The following is a 19,971-nucleotide window of genomic DNA, read 5'->3' on the forward strand; positions in this document are numbered from 1 at the left end:
AGTGGTACTCACTTTCAAGGTAGGCCGCCAGTTCCCGGTCCTCCGCCTCGAGGGCCAACATCCGCGCTGTCCGGCCGTTGTTGTCCTGGATGATGAGACTGCCGCCGGCCGCCACCAGCATGTAGCAGATGCTGCGTTGCTTCGTTCCGGCCGCCTTGTGGAGGGCCGTTTGGCCGCTGCGAATTGAGAGAATACCGAAATTATTGATTGTATGATACATTGTATCTTAAAGTCGAAGAACATGTATTGAAATTGAGAAATCGTTCTGGAACCACGCTACTAGCGCTGATTACTCTATAGAAGACCTAAAATTTGAATAAATATTTAAATCTCCGGAATTGGAATCTATTGTCCTACGTTAACGTCCCTTAGACATTCGCACAGAAACACATTTAGATTCACGTACTCTTTACTACCAACTTTGCAAAAAAGCTTCATTTCTCAAGTATTTATTTAATCACAATGTTTCTTCCTTTATAGTTTGCTACGCTCGGTTCATAAACATGGAGTTTATCAAACAAAATATCCAGAATTAAGCCCGTTATCTCGCAAATGACGCAAATGGAACTTAAGCGCCTCGTGAACACTAGGAGACAGTTGGTCTCGAGTCAGTCTCAATGTCTCTCATTTTCTTAAGGAGACACTGAGACGTAAACAAAATCGAACAATCGTCGCCTAGTGTGAACAAGAATTAAAACATATTCCGCCGCCGGCCTATCGTAGAGGACGTTTAAATACGTTGCCGCCTTAAAGAAGGCTAGCTAAACAGCGGAAATTGGCCAGAAATACCGTATGGCGTGTTATCAAACGATATAAGGAAACATTAACGACTATTCGGAAGCCTCAAGCCAGTCGACAGTGGTCCAAAAAGGGCCTAAAGTGGAACTTTTTTCTTTGTGCTTTTGGCTAGGTGTCTTCACAACATTCACTTGTTAGACAGTTCCCCATAACGTGAAAGTATTAAAAATAAGTCATAGCCTACTACGATAAAAATAAAAATACTAACTTTTATGTTTGAGGAGATAGAGACAAAACTTGTTATAAAAAGTTGTAGATATTATCAAAATATGAAACTTTGCAGAAATAATGAGAGCTGTATCTCTATTCAGTGCAGAGTTATAAAGCTTTTAGTTTAAAACATACTTTAAATTTGTTTTTATACTTAACTATTGGTAGTTTACGTATATTTTGCACTATATCTGAATCTTTCTATGACCTTTCCTTCCATAGTTATCGCAATTTTAAGTTTAATTTTACATTGCCCCATTTTACTTCTAGGGTAAAATGGGGTCAGTGGATCCATAAACAAAATACTACATCTTGTAGCTTGATTTGAGTACAACATACTCAGCCAGAAACTATTTGTCTCCACGCGCCCGTTTTTGAGTACGGTTAGCATAAATTTGATGAATTCTTAGATTCTAACGAGAAAATAGAGATTCATGATGGACGATAAAACCTATGTCAAGGATGACTTCGGGGAAATCCCAGATCAAATATTTTACTTGGAAACGGCTAGGGGGAATGTTCCAGGCGAATTTTAATTTGTTTTTGGCGAAAAATTTGCACGGAAATTTATGATTTGGCAGGTTTTTGTTACTATGACGTCTCAACTATACCGAAAGAGTGTCTCCAAGAACGAATTTGGCCGTTTATTCGATCCCATGGCCATCCCGTAATCAAATCTAATGTTTTTCGAATTGAAGTCGTCTTGGTATATCTTCGTACCTGAAAATGATCACATTTTCAAAGGTCATGGGAAGAATACAACGGCTCATCGGCAGACGGCTTGAACTCACAACTTCCGCTTCAGTACAACGACAGGTTAGCCAATTACACCATGATGAACGTGACAAAATAGGCTCCAGGATGCGTACATGTCGAGTTCCATCGGTCGATTGCTGGATCTTTCTATCGATACATCCCATGTACAGAGATGCCAATGTGCCTGATTTTCAGGTATTGCCTGATTTTTCGAGGCTTGTAACCGGTGCGTGTTTTAGAAGCCCAAGGTCATTGGGAATCATCGCGGTAGTCATGTAAATGTGCGAGGGAAGTGCTGGCGTGGAGAGGAGGCGGACCGTACCATACATCATCGGCACAACAAACATGAAATGGCCCAGTTGACGAACGAGCACGATGGCGAACAACAGATGGCGCTGCTCTCAACAGGCGAAAAGGCAGCCTTAGGCGGGCTTCACAAGTGACGCAATGGGGCGTAATCCCAGGACGGGGCCGTATCTCGGTTCCGGGGGCAATGCCCTTTACTTAGAGCGATCACTTCATAAGAAACATTAGAACCCAACACATCATACCAGTTGCGTTGTTGGAATATGATAGTGAACCACAAAGCCGGATAAAACCCGTGTTAAAAGGTTTATGATACGACCAGGTGAGAAGTGACCGCCGCCCCCGGAACCCGTACCGATGGAGATACCCTAATGCCTTTGCTTTCTATCCCATTGCGCCAACAGGACCCCTTTTCTTCGTTTCGAATGAAGTTTGCTGATTGGAGGACGAGCAGCACGTGCAGTTGAGGCCGATAATCGCCGAAACGCACCGTCATTGCTGCTCACCGAAGCGACCGACTGTCCCTAAGCGACCGAAGACAACGATCCGTTTAACCGCTTGGACGCCGGCAGCAGGAATCGGAAGTCAGGGCAGAGCTGAAGTCCTCCGGAGAAGCTGACCGTCAGGAGCTGATCAGTCTGTCGCTCAGCAGGAAGTGTCAGTCTTGGAGTTTTTGATATCAACAGTAACGAGGTAGAAGTTAAATAGCCCATCATAAGGATTTACTTCAAGGTGGGAGTGGGCACAGTAGTTTGTCGACCAATAAAGTGTGGAAAGTTCGTCTCTTCAAGACTCATGTTTCCTTTCGCTAGCTATCAGGGACGGGATAATGTCACAGTCATGAGCCAAAAATTGCGACTAGTGACCCATTTTTTTCCTCACATGTCGTTAGTTTAAGATTTTTTCGAAATGAAAGCATGCTATGAATGATTATTTTTGTAAAGAAAGATTTTTCCATTCTGTCATTGATCATTGAGATCTCAAATATATCGGTCATGACATGATAGTTAAAATATGTCATGAGAAATATCATCAATGTAATTTTTTGCAACTTTGTTTGCCAAGCTGATATTCAAATGTTATACTAAAAAATTGTGCCTAGCCTTTTTTTTTACAGATTTCATCATATACCTGAGAAACCTGAAAACCATAAAAGGATTAGAAAATAAATAAATATTTAGGGCATAAAGCCGATCCACGTAGGGATTTTGAAGCATTGAAGCTTTTAACCACATTGGGTGAAAAATGACTGATTGTTATTTTAGTTTAAATTCTTAGAATTAGATACACTTATAACAGGATAGGCGAGAGTACATAAAAGCTTTCTAGCAAACTAAAAACAGGCATATATGAGCTAAAAAGATTCACACATTATTGATTCACAACTACAAAATTCAGGAGATTTGAGTTTACAATGATCAGAAAATGTTCTAACCAGGATGCTACAATGAGGGCAAATAAACGCTATTATAATGGCAAAGTTGGCATTTAGCCTATCCACATAGGGATTTTTAAGCAATGAAGCTTTTTTTTAATCATAATATTGAAAATAAGGACTTTTATTTAACTTTCTTTGTTAAATTCTGACATACATTAAAAAAATGAAGTCGAGCAAAAGAGGGACATGTACACACTAAGCGGAAGGTGAATATAGGTACAATAGTACCTCTGAATCATAGCTTAACCATACAGGAGATTCAGAGTACAAAGTCTTGATTTTATATATTTTTATTTAACTGATCAGTCAGCGCTGTGGTGAGACGACTACAATGAGCTTCTGTGACGCCAAATTTGAAACAAGCGATATTAACACTGCACGAAGCTGTAGCAGTGGATTCCAGAACCAGGATTGACGTATGATACGAAATATCAGAGTACGATATTAAAGGAGCTTTGACTCTTCTTAACACTATAACCATTCTAAAGGTGAAACAGATATGACTGTCGACATGCGATACAAGTTTTGATCAAAAACTTGATTTAATAGGGAATATTGAAGCCTTTTGGCAACCAAAAAAAAAAAAAATTTTGAATTTTTTTTCCACGGAAACGATATTTTTACGGCTTTAATGATTGAATAACCATGACGCAATTTTAACAATTAAATACCTTTATATGTACGGACATTTACCTCCACAAAATTCTGTTACCAATCCAAAGATAGAAGGGACTGAATACTTGTCCATTATAAGGAAAATACACTTATTTTGCGCTTGACGTAACAGATATAACTGATGTAATTTAGATCATATTCTTCTATGATTTCAAATCGGCTTATATTCACAGATAGCCAAAAGCAATGGGACCGTAAGCGATGCGTTTGCGATTCACATTTGAACACTTGTGAAGAGATTTAATTGAACGGAGTTACTAGGAGAGCAAAGAGATTAGTTAAATGAAAAATCATATTCCAAATTGGTAAAAAGAGAAAATATGGAAGAATACAGCTTGTGCAAATGCATGTACTACATATGCACTATTGGCATACCCTTCTCGAGAGAAAATACGTACAAAGGTTAAAAATACTAGCAAGAATTTAAAACTGATTCAGATTCAAAACATTTTCTCCAATGTTTTGAACTTGAAAAACTTCTGAACTCTGCATGCAATAATTGACCTTGACCTATTTTCTCCCCCGCCCAGATACAGTCTCATTGATTTCCAATAGACAGAAATATGAGAAGTATCTGGGAAGTACTGGATAAGTCGCCTCGTACGACATGGACCAGTATCCCAGAGGCAGTATTCTTTAGGCCGCTGCCACACAGCCCATTGCTGAAGTGAAAAAGTGAAAATGTGACTGATGAGTCAAAGTAATCGAAAGATTCCCTTGAATTATTATGTAAAAATGGGAATTAAAGGGAATCGTTCGATTGCTTTGATGCTTTGGTTCAGTAGAATTACTCAACCAAGTAGGCTCACAACACATATTAGAGAGAAAATGAGGAGCGATGACCAAAAAAACAAAAAAAAGGTCATCACTTTAAGCGAAATTTCTGTTACTTTATCGTAGCCTGATTTTGTCTGATTTTTATTCCACCAGTTCCCTGATTTTTGAAAAAAAATGTTGGCAACCCTGCCCATTAGACTGCCCCAAATTTGTATGGGAAATTCAAAACCTGTGAAATGTTATGCGCTGCAGGCTAAAATTGATCCTAGGCCTAGTACTAGATCTCATGCCAAATTTGGGCCAGATCGGATCACGGGAAGGGGTCGCTCAACGAGCCTAAAGTTTGTATGGGATTTTGAGACATTTTGTTCGGGAGAAACATGAAAAACAAGTTTTTCAGCAATAACTTTGGTTCCCGTCGGCCGATTTCTTTCAAAAACGGGTTTTCTTAAAGCCCAAATTATGAAAAACATTTCATCCGAAGACTGCATATCGATAAGAGTTAAGACAAAAAAGTTATTAGGCTTCCAAAATGGGCTAACTTTTTTAAGGATGGTATTCATCACTGTAAATGAGTCGGGGCGGTCGAACTTATTGACGCCTCATTAGCAGTGAGGAATACCACCTTAAAAAAAGTTAGCCCATTTTGGAAGTCCAATAACTTTTTTGTCTCAACTCTTATCGATATGTAGTCTTCGGATGAAATGTTTTTCATAATTTAGGCTTTAAGAAAACCCGTTTTTGAAAGAAATCGGCCGACGGGAACCAAAGTTATTGATGAAAAACTGGTTTTTCATGTTTCTCCCGAACAAAATGTCTCAAAATCCCATACAAACTTCAGGCTCGTTGAGCGACCCCTTCCCGTGATCCGATCTGGCCCAAATTTGGCATGAGATCTTGTACAAGGCATAGGATCAATTTTAGCCTGCAGCGCATAACTTTTTCAAAAGTCGGGTCATTTGGGGCACTCTACTGCCCATGTATATCACGCCTGTGCTCTTTGCCCGCTGTTGATCTCTCTGTTGTTTCTCTATCACCACCAGGGTTGACAACATTTTTAAATATAAAATCAGGGAACTGGTGAAATAAAATCTAGCAGTAGAATCAGGCTACATTAAAGTAACGGACATTTTGCTTAAAGTGAGGACCTTTTTTTTGGTCATTGCTCCACCTTTTCACTCTAATGTATGTTGAGAGCCTACTTCGTTGAACATTTCCACTGAATCAAAACAATCGAAAGATTCCTTTCAATTCCCATTTTTAAATAAGAATTAAAAGGAATCTTCCGATTGCCTTGATTTAGCCACATTTTCACTTTTCCACTTCAGCAATGGTTCCTTACTACCCATTTTTCTTCATATTCGCAAAAATCAGGCAAAATTGGGCATATTTTCAAAAATCAGGGCAGTTCAGGGGCCTATCAGGTTGTCAGGCTGAACCTCAAAAACTCAGGCAAATCCTGAAAAATCGGACACATTGGCATTTCTGATCACCACCTATCGAGTCGGGATTTGGTCGCACATGGTCGATTGCTTCGGGTTTGTCGCTACTTACGGTTATATGAAGAAGCAATCAGTGCTTCTCAAGGTTCCGGGCAGACTAGTTACACAGAGAGGTATTGCTCTGTTGAAATCAAATCTATTGTTTTTTGAATTGAATTCGCCTTGGTACATCATTTTCAAAGGTGATGGCGGCATAAGAAAAAACATCAGGGCTGATTTCAACAGAGCAACACCTCTCTGTGTAACTAGTCTGCCCGGAACCTTGAGAAGCACTGATTGCTTCTTCATATGACCGTAAGCAAAGATGTCAACTGTTTTTGAAAAAAAAAATCTGGAAGCTTTTGAAAAAATGTCTTAAAAAGTCTGGATTGCGAAGTATAGATATGATGACATTATTTTTTTTGGTCATCAGATCGAATTACTGCAGATGTTCATTACTTGATAATAGAATCACACATTTTATACACAGCCCTTTTTAATTACTTATTCGAATAATTTCCTGCCAATTTGTCACAAAAGTTTAGAATTTTGATTGTTTGGTAAAAACAATCATGTCCGAACTCAAAAGTCTGGACATGTCTGGAAGAAATTTCAAAAGTCTGGAAACTTGAAAAATTGTCTGAAGAAAGTCGAAAAAGTCTGGAAGGTTGACATCACTGCGTAAGTAGCGGCAAACCTGAAGCAATCGACCATGTGCGCACTCGGCTAAAATCCCGAGTCGATGGGTGGTGAATCACCACCCATCTCTATCATCACTGATGACAGAGAAACAACATAGAGATCGACAGTGGGCAAAGAGCACATGCGTGATATAGGGGAATTGGGTATAAAATGCGCAGTCGGAACAAGATGCACCACCATCAGTATTTCACTAAACAAACATTGTTCAACATTTCTGAAAACGTCAGTTTGTTCTATTTACACTTTTATGCGTTTATAAACATTTGTGGACCTTCTAAGTTTTCTATATTGCGTAAATTTGACGAAAAAAGAAAACAATTTTTTTTGGGAGCTTTTCTTGCAATTTTCCAACTTTTCTCGTAAGGAATTACAACATCTATCAGCAAAACATTTACCTGGCATCTGTTCCAATGATGGACATTGGTCTAGACAATCATCACACAACGAAAAATTTCCTTATTCAATTTTTTTTTCTATTATTTTTAATGATTTTTAATAAGCATGTTTAGGCAGGGCAAAACGCGCTATGTCCGTTTATCTTTAAGCATGTTTCATATTTGTTTAAATATATATGCAGTTTTAATCACAACAATTTTAAGGATTGAAGTAGAAAAGAAGTGTTTTACCTGGCAAACACTTTAGGAGGCCCTTGAATTAATAAACGCTTGTTAATCGTTAAAAGGCGCGTTTGGATACACACATATGCGCACTTTACCCCAAACGAAATGAAAATCATACTTTAGAAAGCCTTTCTAAATTTAACGATTAGACGTATATAATTGATATAAGTGTTCCTGTTTGTATATTTCAGGTGAAGAACAGTCCCCTTTTCAAAACTATTGTCGAATTGACTGGATTGCATTTTTCATTTACGAGTTATGAAAGATTTTTCTTAACGTGGGCGTCTTACCCCCAGTTCCCCTACATGGGGTGTATCGATAAAAAGATCCAGCAGTCGACCGATGGAATTTGACATGTACCATCAGATGAAAAGACCTGGTGGAATAAGATAGCTTAAACGATGGACGCTGCCTAATGAGCCGTGTTACAGGAAAAATTCGTGAATTCCTTCGAAACCGTGACAAATATTTTTTTACGTATTTTTTTAAGTATGAAGAAAACGCTATATTTGTATAAAAGAAGATATTGAATTCAATAATAAATAACTGAAGTACAGGCAACTGTTTTTGTTCCAATTTTATCTGAAGCATACGTTGTAGACTGCCCCAAATTTTTATGGGAAATTCAAAACCTGTGAAATGTTTTGTGCTACAGGCTTACATTAATCATAGGCCTAGTACATGATCCCATGTCAAGTTTAGCCAGATCGGACCACGGACATTTTGTTCGGGAGAAACATGAAAAACCAGTTTTTCATGAATAACTTTGAATATTTCAACAAATAATACCGTTTTTTTCGGTAAAAATTACCGAATTTTCGGCCATAATTACAGGTATTTCGGTAAAAATCGCCGGTTGTTCGGTAAATATTTCAAAATATTTTCAAAACTTACGATATAACTTCGGTAATAATTAATAATATTCCTAAAACTTTACCGAATGTTCGTCAAATATTACCGAACTTTAACAGTTTTTTCGGTGAAAATTATTGTTGTTTCGATAATAATTACTGATATTTTATATATTAAAGATATTTTTGTAAAAATTTTCGTTATTTCTTTAACAAAAGTATTTCGGTTATTTACACCGGTTGTTCGGTATTTATTACCAACACCCATAAAATAGGTTGCCAAAATCCAATACCAATGCCAATTGTGCCGAAAACGTGCTGAAAAGTGAACTGTGCCAAAGATGATCAGATTGGAAAAGCACCACTGGCATAAAGACTCGAGCTCCCAAGCAAAATGATGCAAAAAACATTCTATTGGATAATTCATCCAAAAAAAAAAAAATTAGTGAGAATCGAGCTCATTGCAACATCTTATATCGGCTTGCCAGTCCGAAATGCAGTGCACCATCTGAGTTGATAAGTGAACGAAAGTTCATTGTCATAATCCTAAGTTATACACTTTTCTTTTTGAAATTTCAACAAAGAAAATTCTTAGATTTTTATTTATACAAATTAATTTTTAAATTTTTGTTCAAGCTAAACTTTTTATAATAATCATGCAGTATAGAGATCTCTCTAGAGAAAAATAAAATCTCATATTTTAAGAGAAAAAACTCATTGCAATTTGTTTTTGCAAATTTAATAAATTTGTTGATTCTAATTTACGTAGAAATTTGATCAATAATGTGTAAGTAAAGACTATTTTCAATAGAATAATTTAATGATGTTTATATTATTCAAGGTGGAAAATAATGTCTAAAGTATCAAACGGATTCGATATTGATATCGGCTGTTTTTTTTTATCGGAAAGCTTAAAAATCACTACTTAGTAATTGAATAGGCTAAACATTATTTTTAGAAACTTCTATAATATTTGAATTTCAGAAAATTCAAACGTATGTTCGAGTTTAAACGTCAATAACACTTAGAACAACTTTTTGTTCAATATACTCCGGTGTTTGAGTAAAATCGTTCTGGATCAAAATTAAATGTACAAACAACTCTCTGTGGCATGGTGTATGGTGTTGTGTCTGTACAAATTTCAGCCCATTTACTGTGTAATGTGCCTAAAATTTGTACAGGCAGGATACACCATGCCACAGAGGGTTGTTTGCACCTAAAATTTCAATCCTCACAGATTTTAATCAAAGTGACTGCGAGCTCATTCAAGATGCCAAGAGTGCCATACATGATGCAAATCGTATTCGCAGCGTCAAAATTTCATCGCATTTGTACAAATGTGGTGTAATGTATGGCTCGCCTCATGCGCATTTGTGCAAGTATTACCTTATTATTTGAAGTTCAGTTTAATTTTCGTTTTCGTGGTTGAGATTCGGACGTTTGACTTTCACAACAGCGGAGGACTTCCTGGGCGTAACCCCGATGAATTACACAGAAACGTTGCCAAAACTCTCGCCAATTTCCAATAAATAATCACTATTTTTTGCTACCTTCTTAGCTTCAGTCAATTTAGTTATAAAAAATTGAAGTTATTAAAATTAAAACTAAGTTTTGACTTATCACGGGTATACTCTGTTCAATTCTTCCGTTCAAAGTTCCAAATGCAGATGTTTACAATTCATAGGGATCGTCAAACTTGTTCTATTTATGACAGTTTTTTTTTGGTTTTCAAAAAGAGTCTTGTTTTAACCATATTTTCTTAACGAATATTTTCTTGAGTTGTGTGAAGCATTTAAAAGATTTTTTTGGATGATTCATTTTTTTTTAAACAAGTTTCCGTTAGATCAGAAGTAAAGTAGAGGATCAATCTTACATTTCGTTGTCGATCATGTTGACGATCGTGTTCGGTGCGTAGGAGATCAGATAGCGCACGATGTCCTTGTGGCCGTAGCGAGCCGCATAGTGGAGCCCCGTCTGCCCACTGGAATCGATCGACAGCAGCGAGTAGCCCTGCATGTGGAGATCCTTCAGCTGGACGAAAATAAGAAAAACGGTTTTTTTATTAGGATTTTTTTATCTTAAATTTAATTTATCGATGTTCATAACTGTTTTAAATTTTCTTTAACGAGTGTGACCTACAATCAATCTTTAAACTCAAAAGCGTTAGTGTCTATAAAATCAAATTCCCTCTGGTTTAAACGATTGCCATCTCCTAGAAATTCAAGAATCCCAATCGGATCAAATGAAAACTTTCACCCGGCAAATCAAACTTTACAGCTGATGCAGCAAAACATCTCGCGCTGCCAGCCAATGATATCTCCCACTTTCTCTGCTTCAATTCCCTTGTTGGTGGAGAATCAGCCATGATCCCTTCCAGTGAACAACAATGGCGTAAAAGCCCTCGATTTTAATTAAAAACTTCAACCAACCACTTCCCTTTCCCCTCTTTTCACTCGGTCAGATACCCCATACATACTTTTGGTCCTCGCCGTACATAAATATTTGTAGAATTCTCTTGGACTAGACTAGGTTTCTGAAGTCTTACGTCACCCAAGCAGTGCATTGAATCAAAACTAGGGAAGCGAATGGAAGAAGAAAATTAAAAAAAAAACACTACGACGAAGTCAGACAAGAGTTAATTAATACCTCATTAAAATTCAACCATTTTTGCTTGGGCTGGATGTGAGCATTTCGTAGTTTTTCCCTTATTTGGGTCCGGTTTAGTTCCATTTCCAGTGGACCTTTTTTTAACCAGATTTTTTTTTGTTAAATAGTTGTCAATGTTTGAGGTTGAACGCCTTATAAAATTGATCTAACTCTAACATACATTTTTTTGCGTCCTTGGGAATCATAATAAAATTTAGAAATTTCAACAAACGATATTCCTCGCGTGAGCTTTCATTACGCCGTATGACACGTTTTAAGAATTCACAGAAAACTACTTTAAAATTTGTATTTCACATATAGAATATGTTGTCCAGGCTAAAATCATTCTAAATGGAAAGATGTTGGGACTAATTTATGTCAGTTTTTGTATTTTTTCGTAATAAAACTGTTTGTTTACATTTTGTTTCATGCGACGTATTGAAAGCTTACTCGAGATTTTATTGGTGTTTCAACTCCTAAATTAGACCAACTTCACTCTTAAGGTTACAACTTAACCAAACTTACACCAAAGAGAAGTTAACTCTAAATTTCCTCGCCCAACAATCCCGAAACGGTTTTTTCCCTAACTCAACCATTTGTTCTCATTTCCAGGAAAAGTTTGGTGGTAAGAAGCGTGAAAACAAATTTTCCCAACAAGTGTTCATATATTTCGCCCACCTAAACTTTACTCCTGAGAGCTTTGGAGGAAGATTTTTTTCTGCCCTGTTTGCATCGTTTGGTAGTTTGTTTGGAAAATATTTGCGTTTGTTTTTATTATCGCACAATAATGGTGGAAAAACTCAGGCCGAAAGTTCAGGTTGCCAGCAACAGTTTTGTGTAGGTTGTTTTAGTCTTCGTTTCATTTGTTGAGCTTTTATGGGACAAGTGAGCATTTGAGGGTATTTCACATGTACTCCTTTTTTTCGGAATTTCCTAGTTAAGAATAAAAAGTTCGCCAAAAAACTTAAATGATAAACTTTAGAGTTTAACACATTAGTAGCTCAAATAGAGGAAACTTACCTCAATTTTTTTTGTCAATTTACCTAGATACAGGGGCTTCAGCTCATGTTTACCCTCCAAATGCTTTGTTTAAATTTGGAAGCATCCTCTAATAAAGATGTCTGTGTTTAACCCCGGTTCAAATTCTATAGCCAAAGATGGGATGGGATGGGATGAAATTAGGAGGTTGATAAAGTAGAGCACTGGGAGCAAAAGCCGTCGTAAAAACCAGGAAATTATGGTAATGTTTTTGTAAAAACCTGGCGCCCGAAAACACAACCGAGACTAAACCAGAACTGAATGAATCGGTCGGTTGGTTCTTTTTTTTGTTTGAATGGCTGCCCGGCTGAAGTTTAGATCAGGATAAGAATCCGAATTTATTGTTAGCACCTGGCAAAGTTTGGTGCGAAACTTCAACGTTTTCGGATCCCTTTACTACTGATCCTGGTTCCAATCCGTTCCATTTTGGTGGAACTTTTTTTTATCGGCTGGAAGGGTGAAATATAAAAAAAAATGTCGGAAAATGAGATAATCTTTTTATGGCTGTTAACTGTCATAAAATAATTATCTGAGTGCTGTGAAACAGGTGGTGAATTTGTGAATAAAACTTTAGTTTTATATGAAGGTGTTTTTTTTAGTTCCTGACAATGCAGAATTGCTTTCCAGAATGTTCAAGAGTAGAACTTTTTGATAGGGAATTCCATTCATTACAAAGACACTTTTCGTGTCAATATTGTTTTCCAAGTTTTAAGACATTTCAGCCCTGATGTGAGTAAATACTTTTTATAGATACTATTTCACATCTTATATATAAAAACGGAGGCGTTTTCTTTGTAACACTTGTGTCATCGCGTATAAACGGACAGTTGGAATGAAGTGAAATTTTATATCCAAGGGTTTTTCGAGCCAGAGATGGTTTGTATAATAGGTTCGAGAATCTCACTTTTTATGGAAGGGGAGCTCCAATACAAAATGAAACATTTTCCAACGATGTTTTAAGTAAAAGTTAAAACGAAGTTATTTAAGAAGAGAAATCACCGTGAATTTGTTCTATGAAACGAAGTTTACCGGGTCAGCTAGCTCAGTATAAATACGGATTTTTTTCTCTTAATCGATTTGCTCAAAAATGAAATAATGTTCATCTTTCAATTCTCTCAGAAACTTTAATCAATCGTTAAATAAATTTGTTGAAAATGATTTGTATAAATTCACTAGAATTATCGAATTTTGGCTCTGAAATCATTGTTGGACCTCATTTGAAAACCTGAAACCTTGTAGTTAAAATACGGTAAATTTCAAATAAAGATATATTGGTTAGTATTGGAAATCTATTTAGTACCTACATTTAGTACGAACATTAGAGTAGTTCGAAGGGTCGGATTAAGCCATCTGGGGGCCCGGGATAACTTTTCTCGGGGGTCCTCTATGATTCGATTTTTTTTTCAAATGCTATCCAGAGGAATACAAAACATTTTAAAAGAACCGAACATGAGTTCAGTATACTGTCTTAAAATAGCCATGTTGCCTGCGTAGAAGATAGTTTCTGGTATCTTCAAATAAAAATTGTTAATTAATCACGTGCGAACATTGCGGAAGAGTTTAGAAATTTCTCAGCTCTGATTTGAGCTGAAAAATGTGAAATTTGATTCTCATTTTTTTAAATGCCCTTACCACCAATTTTCTGATTTAGAAAAATAACCGGATAGATATTACCTAATGACAATTGGGAAGTATCATAAAGATTTGAAACATAGAATACGAGATTCAAAAAATAAACAAAATATTTAAATTCAAATTCGATAGAGCTACTGTAACAGCTATATGTAAGAGTGTAAGAATTCAAAACTTAAAATCAGGTTATGTTCAGAACCACAATTCAGTGTCTCAAATCTAAATCATAATTTCAAATCAAGTTTTGAACAACAAAATATGAATTTTATTTGAAAAAAAAGAGATTCAAAGCACCAATCAGAGCCACACCAGAAATTGCACCAAATGTTAATTTCAACTTCACATCTTTGAAACACAAAAAAAACCTTTTCATGAGATGTTTATGTATATGATTCTCCTCAGATAAAAATTAATTTAAATATGACAAAAGGTTCATTCGGTGCCTTAAAAGCCTATAAGTGCAAAAATGATTAATTGAAAAAAAAAAAATTGGAATAGAGATTACATGTTTAAAACACAGAATCAGTTATCATTGAAAAAAAAAGAGAATCACTTATTGATATTAGCAACTCAACTATGAGATCGTTTTTATGATAATTTGAGAATGATGTGGAAAGTGATATAAGTCCAAGACAGAAATTGTGATGGAAATACAATAAAGAAACTCTGTACTGTCGATTGGTCCAATTTAAGCAACTACAGTTTTTTAAAGATTTTATTTTAAAAAATAAGGAGGGAAAAGTGCAGGACCATTACTTGGAAAGTTAACGTAATAATAAACATAATTATTGTGCAAGACGTTTGTATGTAATGAAAATGGGAATATGTTTAAATTTATTTTACCTGTTCCGTTCAGAATATATGTCGATAAAGAAAATGAAAATTTGAGGTGTTTTGCCTCATATCCTTCTAATTATTTTTTTGAACGCGATTCACATTATTTTTGTACAGATTTTGAGTAGAAAATTTTGAAATTCAATACAAAGATTTTGATATTCTCAGCCCAAAATATACGGAAGTACTCCTTCACTGCTTATTCTAGGAGGCCTCTTAACTTGTGTAAAAGAAAAACTATTCTAGAGGGCCATTGCCCTTATTGACCGCCCTTAATCCGACCTTGATGGTCCATTAATAGTTTTATGTTCCGTAATCAAAACCGTGGGGCTGAAATCGTTCTTTGGGCTGAAAGAAGGCTTTTTTGCTCTAACTTTAATGAGCATAAACTGATTGCTCTATACTATACACATTTAGTTTTCCCTTTGGGATTTGAACAATATCAACGAGAACCCCGAAAGATAAAACCAGCGATGATTTAAACTGTCGTAAATAAATTTAGTTCCCTTTTGAGGAATTGAAATTTTTAGCCTGAACATAATGATTTTTGCAATTCTTCTTGTCAAAAACCTAGCTATGTTAAATAATTTATGCAAAATGCAGTATGATATTTTATAAATAATAACGCTCTACAATCGGTGATAAAGGTATCTATTTTTAAGCGCTGTGACGTCACGAAAATTCTACTGCATTTCAATTCATGATTCCCTTAAACGTCACATATTGTCGAAAATTAAGAACCCGTGTAAGGGATGCGTTGTGACGTCACGATAATTGATTTACTTTATTTCGAAAACATTCTATACTTTTAACTTTTACTCTGTTAGTATTCATTCAATACAAGTTTAACATAACAATGCGCTTCACAATTATGCGGGATCACAATTATCAATTTTTTGACGAACCTAAGAAATTAATTATTTTTCGCATTAACGTGGTTGTTTTTAAATATGTCTAATAAAACATATAAATCGCACTTGCTGAACACTTGATTCGAGAATAAACAATCAATCATAAAAATGAAATCCTTATCGATTTTTTAAAAGAATATTTGTGAATCATAAAGCAGGTAGTTATCTGTGATTAGAATAAAAGTCTTGCAAAAAGACTAAGTTCTTCATATATCTATGTTAGAATGGAAAACTCCGCTAGTAGTTTCCATTACTTGCTGGCATTATGTTCAAACAAAATAAGTATCCAAAAAATAAATGTAATGAAATTCAAAAAATCTTTGAACATGGTAAATTTTATAGATTAACCTTTTATATAAAAAATGTCCTGAGACATTTATGGAAAATTAATTTTTAATAAAATTATTCTTAAAAACTGTTCTTTATTGAAATTACCACCTCAGAGAATGTTACTTAAAAATCCAAATTGAACCCCGTGTTAACATAGAATCTCACAAAAGAGATTTTAATTGAATTACAAAATTAAACAAATTAAAATATGTACTCGCGCAAGGTCCCATGCAAAATTTGGGCTAAATTATACTACGGAAAAGGGTCGCGCACCTGAAGTTTGTAAATATGGAATTAAGTGGATTTTGTTCGGCATGAACCAAAAAAAAACAGTTTTTTGCCAATAATTTAGGGTCTTTATCAACCGATTTTTCTTTTAATTTGAGTGTTTATAAGCTTTCGTTATAACAATATTTCAACTGAAGAACGCATTTCGTTAAGAATTATCATAAAGCGTTATGCTTCAAAAACGGGTATACAAGCGTCGATTAATGATCATTCATGTATTTCTCGTAATTGATCCTTCAGAAGCTTGTTATTGAAATTCAATATTTTTGTTACCATAACCCTTATCTAAATGGGACCTTGGGTTGAATTATTTGTCATACTTAAAGATTCGTAAATAACAATAGGGGAGAATAAGGATACTTGATCCCTGGGGATACTTGATTCCTTAGCTATATCTCGAAACTGTCTTACAAAGATCAAACGTTCTAGAAAAATGTGCCAAAATGGGCAAAATAACAATGCTTGTAGTTTAAAATTATTCAACAAAATAATTGTTTGAGTAATTGAACTTTGTTTGAAAAATTTCTAAAAATGTAACTTGAAGATCTTTTTTCATCACTTTAAAATGTTCCTTACATGGGAAAATTATGAAAAAAATATTTGTTCCAATGCATCAATCGTTCGAGCGTAAAATGAACTTCATAATGCCATATTTTCAAACCAATGGAAAACTCTCAACTTTTTTCAGAAAAAGTTTTCTAAAATGTTGATTATGGGTACAATTGATCCTCCCGAGTAAGGTACAATTGATCCCCCTTCCAAACGGCATATTCTTCTTCTGAATTGATCGTTATGATTGCTGATTACGAAATTACTAATATTTATCCAAAAACTAATATTTATCAAACAATTGTCTGAAGAAAAGAGCAAAAATAATTAATTTTCTTTTAATTTAAAAAAAAGCGCCTTTAAGTATGCAATGTTAATAGCGTTGAGATAAAGTTATAGAAGTTTCTTCTTATGTCTGCTATAAATTGTGAAATGAGAACAAACATGACCAAAATAGTCAATTAACATTCTATCTTGGGGTTTTGTTTGATTTTTATACAAGGATTAGGGCTTCCTGAATAAAAGATCAAGTCTCCTTCAATAGGGGATCAAGTCTCCCCTAACTTCAGAAAAATCGCATTTTTTTTACTCCCACGAAAATGATTCTAGTTCATCAACGGGTTCAAGTATCGATCTAATTTTTGGAGCATAGAAGCTTGAAGTTACAAGCTGTCAGAAAATGTCAAAGACGGCGAGTTGCTATTTTTTTTCCAGAAAGATATGGTGAAAATAAGAAAAGGGGATCAAGTATCCCCACTCTCCCCTACTGAAAACCAATCGGCCAAGGGAGACTTAAGAAATTTATGCAAAACTGGGTGTTAATGTTCCTGCCAAACTAAATTTCTCATAATTCAAATTCCAGGCTCATTGCGACTTCAGTGGTTCGATCCCCCAAGGCCTAGGATCAAATTTAACTTGCAACTTTGCAACGTATGAAATTTTCATTAGTTTGCGGATTCGGGCACTTTAGAGTCCATTAACTTTAATAGATCGAAAGCTTTTGAAATTATCATTTATTTCTCCAAATTTTGTAATTAAATATTCTAAAAAAGGTTCAGACACACATTTCAACGCTATTACGTGTAAGTTTTTCCTAGAATTATTTTTTTTTTAAATAATATTCCCGTAATCGCACAAATAAATTTCGAATAAAGATGATGTGCGCAGTGCTGCAAACCTTATCTGCTTATTTATATGGACCTTTTAGATTCAATGCACTTAAGTTTTTGAGAATGGATGGTTCTATTTCATCAGCAAATCACATTGTTGGTTGAGTTTTGAAGCATTTTTAGTAAATTAAGGATTAATTGTATTATTATAATTTGATTTATTTCATGTAGCATAAAATTTCGTGGCTTCAAAATGCTTTGCAAAATCGTGTTTAAAAAAAATGGCGCGCAGTCTTCACGGAGCAACCCATGTGCGATGTGCATAAAGCTTAGTTCTTTTAGAAATGGGACAGTTACGAATGCGTGTATCTCCACTGTATAACCATTCGTTTGATCGAAATACTTTCTATGGAAAAAATGAAGGTAATCTTATGATAATTCATGAAAAAAATTGAAAAAAAAATCATTAATTGTTTTTTGTAAGAAAAATCTCTACTTTATTCACGATGTCTCCCATCGGTCGGCGCACACTTTTTTCAGCCATAATATTGTTCATTTTTTCAACTTTTACTTCGTCCTATCTGTATTCTGGGTGACTGCATCCTCCTCCTTCAATTTCTACTACTTTTTAGTCCAATACTTCTCTGTTAAAAGAAACTAAGGGCAATTTAGTGGAAAAATCTGTTTCAAAATTACCAAAACTTGATTACTTTTGAGCCACTTAAAAGCGTATTTAATGGAATTTCTGCTGGCAAAATCCGACAGTAACGAAGTAAAACCATCATGAGATCAATATTAAAGTATAATCGGTTTGTATAGAAAGTAGGTTGCGAAGAGTACATACAAGATGACTCTTTTTAGGCTTTAAAAAACAGTAAAAAGCAATGTTTTCGTTTAAAAAATGGTTGCTTGTTTTTCATAGGACCACAATCTTGGCAGATCATTATATTTTAAACCAAATAACCAGTAAACACGTACTGAAATATGCTAGAGACCTTACCGCGAGCAGACAAAATTTGGGATTCAAACTTTGGAATTGGTTTGATATAGGGTTTTTCACAAGTTTTGTTGTCCTTCAGAAATCACCTGTCCCATTGCCTCAGAACCAGCTAAACAGCTTACAATCTCTGGAACTAGCAAAAATTTGTTGATTGAGGGTAGGTTTGAATGACTCATAATTAGGCAACACTGTCATCTTATCAGAGAAAAAAAAAATTTGCAAATTTCACCGATCTACACTTAGTCTTCGTGAATTAAAAATTTAAAATTCTAATCTGAAACTGGTTTTTCCTGATGACCCATAACCGTAGTTGTCGATCATGTGCTTCACTACAAATGCTTGATTTGAACTTTGTGGACATTTTGAAAGTGTTTGCATACTTTTCCACCACTCACACACACTAATTTTTTAAATAATCAACGATTTTGTCAGCTATCAATTTGATAGTGATGGTTTTTGAAGGAAACTGTGCAAGATAGTTTTTTTCATTTCTCTTGCACCGTAAATATCTCAAAAATGCATGAATTTAAAATTTTGAAAAAATAGGTTGACATGTTGTTTTTACAGGAAACAAAATGCAGTCAAAATTTTGAATGTCCGATTACTAGTAAATGAGCTATTAGCAAAAGAAAGTGTCCCATTTCTAAAAGAACTAAGCTTTAAAAGTTTATAAACACACTTGTACCCTACTGGTGAAGTGCGTGTTGAACTTGCTTTGATGAAAACATGCTCGAACTCAAATGTAGAGTGCAAGTTTAAACTTGGGTGCGCTTTTATGTTTGAAATGTTTTAAAACCAATCACAGCAGTCAGCAGTGGTAGTTTTGAACTTTTATTTTGGTCTCGGTTGACGCGGGGATACTTTACTCCTGAACACATCCCTGCTATCATTCATGACGGCTACTGTTTCTCGGGGCAAAATATTGACTCTGGCTAAAATCTAACGGTAGCGATCACCTGAAACTTAACCGTAAAATATATGGAAGACACATCTATGTCCTGGAGAACTCAGAGGCAAGTA

The 19,971-nt window shown here is 35.3% G+C and overlaps 1 protein-coding gene across 3 annotated transcripts in view; it reads right to left on the bottom strand.

Annotated features, from left to right (window-relative positions):
• LOC129758459 (eye-specific diacylglycerol kinase) overlaps positions 1–19,971 on the bottom strand; it is a 164,024-nt gene that overhangs the window by 15,607 nt on the left and 128,446 nt on the right. For all 3 annotated transcript variants that reach the window (XM_055756072.1, XM_055756147.1, XM_055755994.1), the window contains 2 exons: positions 10,488–10,645; positions 13–176 (listed from right to left, as the gene is read on the bottom strand). In XM_055756072.1, the coding sequence (XP_055612047.1) occupies positions 13–176; positions 10,488–10,645 (322 nt within the window). The remainder of the gene's footprint in view (positions 1–12; positions 177–10,487; positions 10,646–19,971) is intronic.

The sequence above is a fragment of the Uranotaenia lowii genome, chromosome 1 (genome assembly GCF_029784155.1).
Source record: "Uranotaenia lowii strain MFRU-FL chromosome 1, ASM2978415v1, whole genome shotgun sequence".
Lineage (NCBI taxonomy): Eukaryota > Metazoa > Arthropoda > Insecta > Diptera > Culicidae > Uranotaenia > Uranotaenia lowii.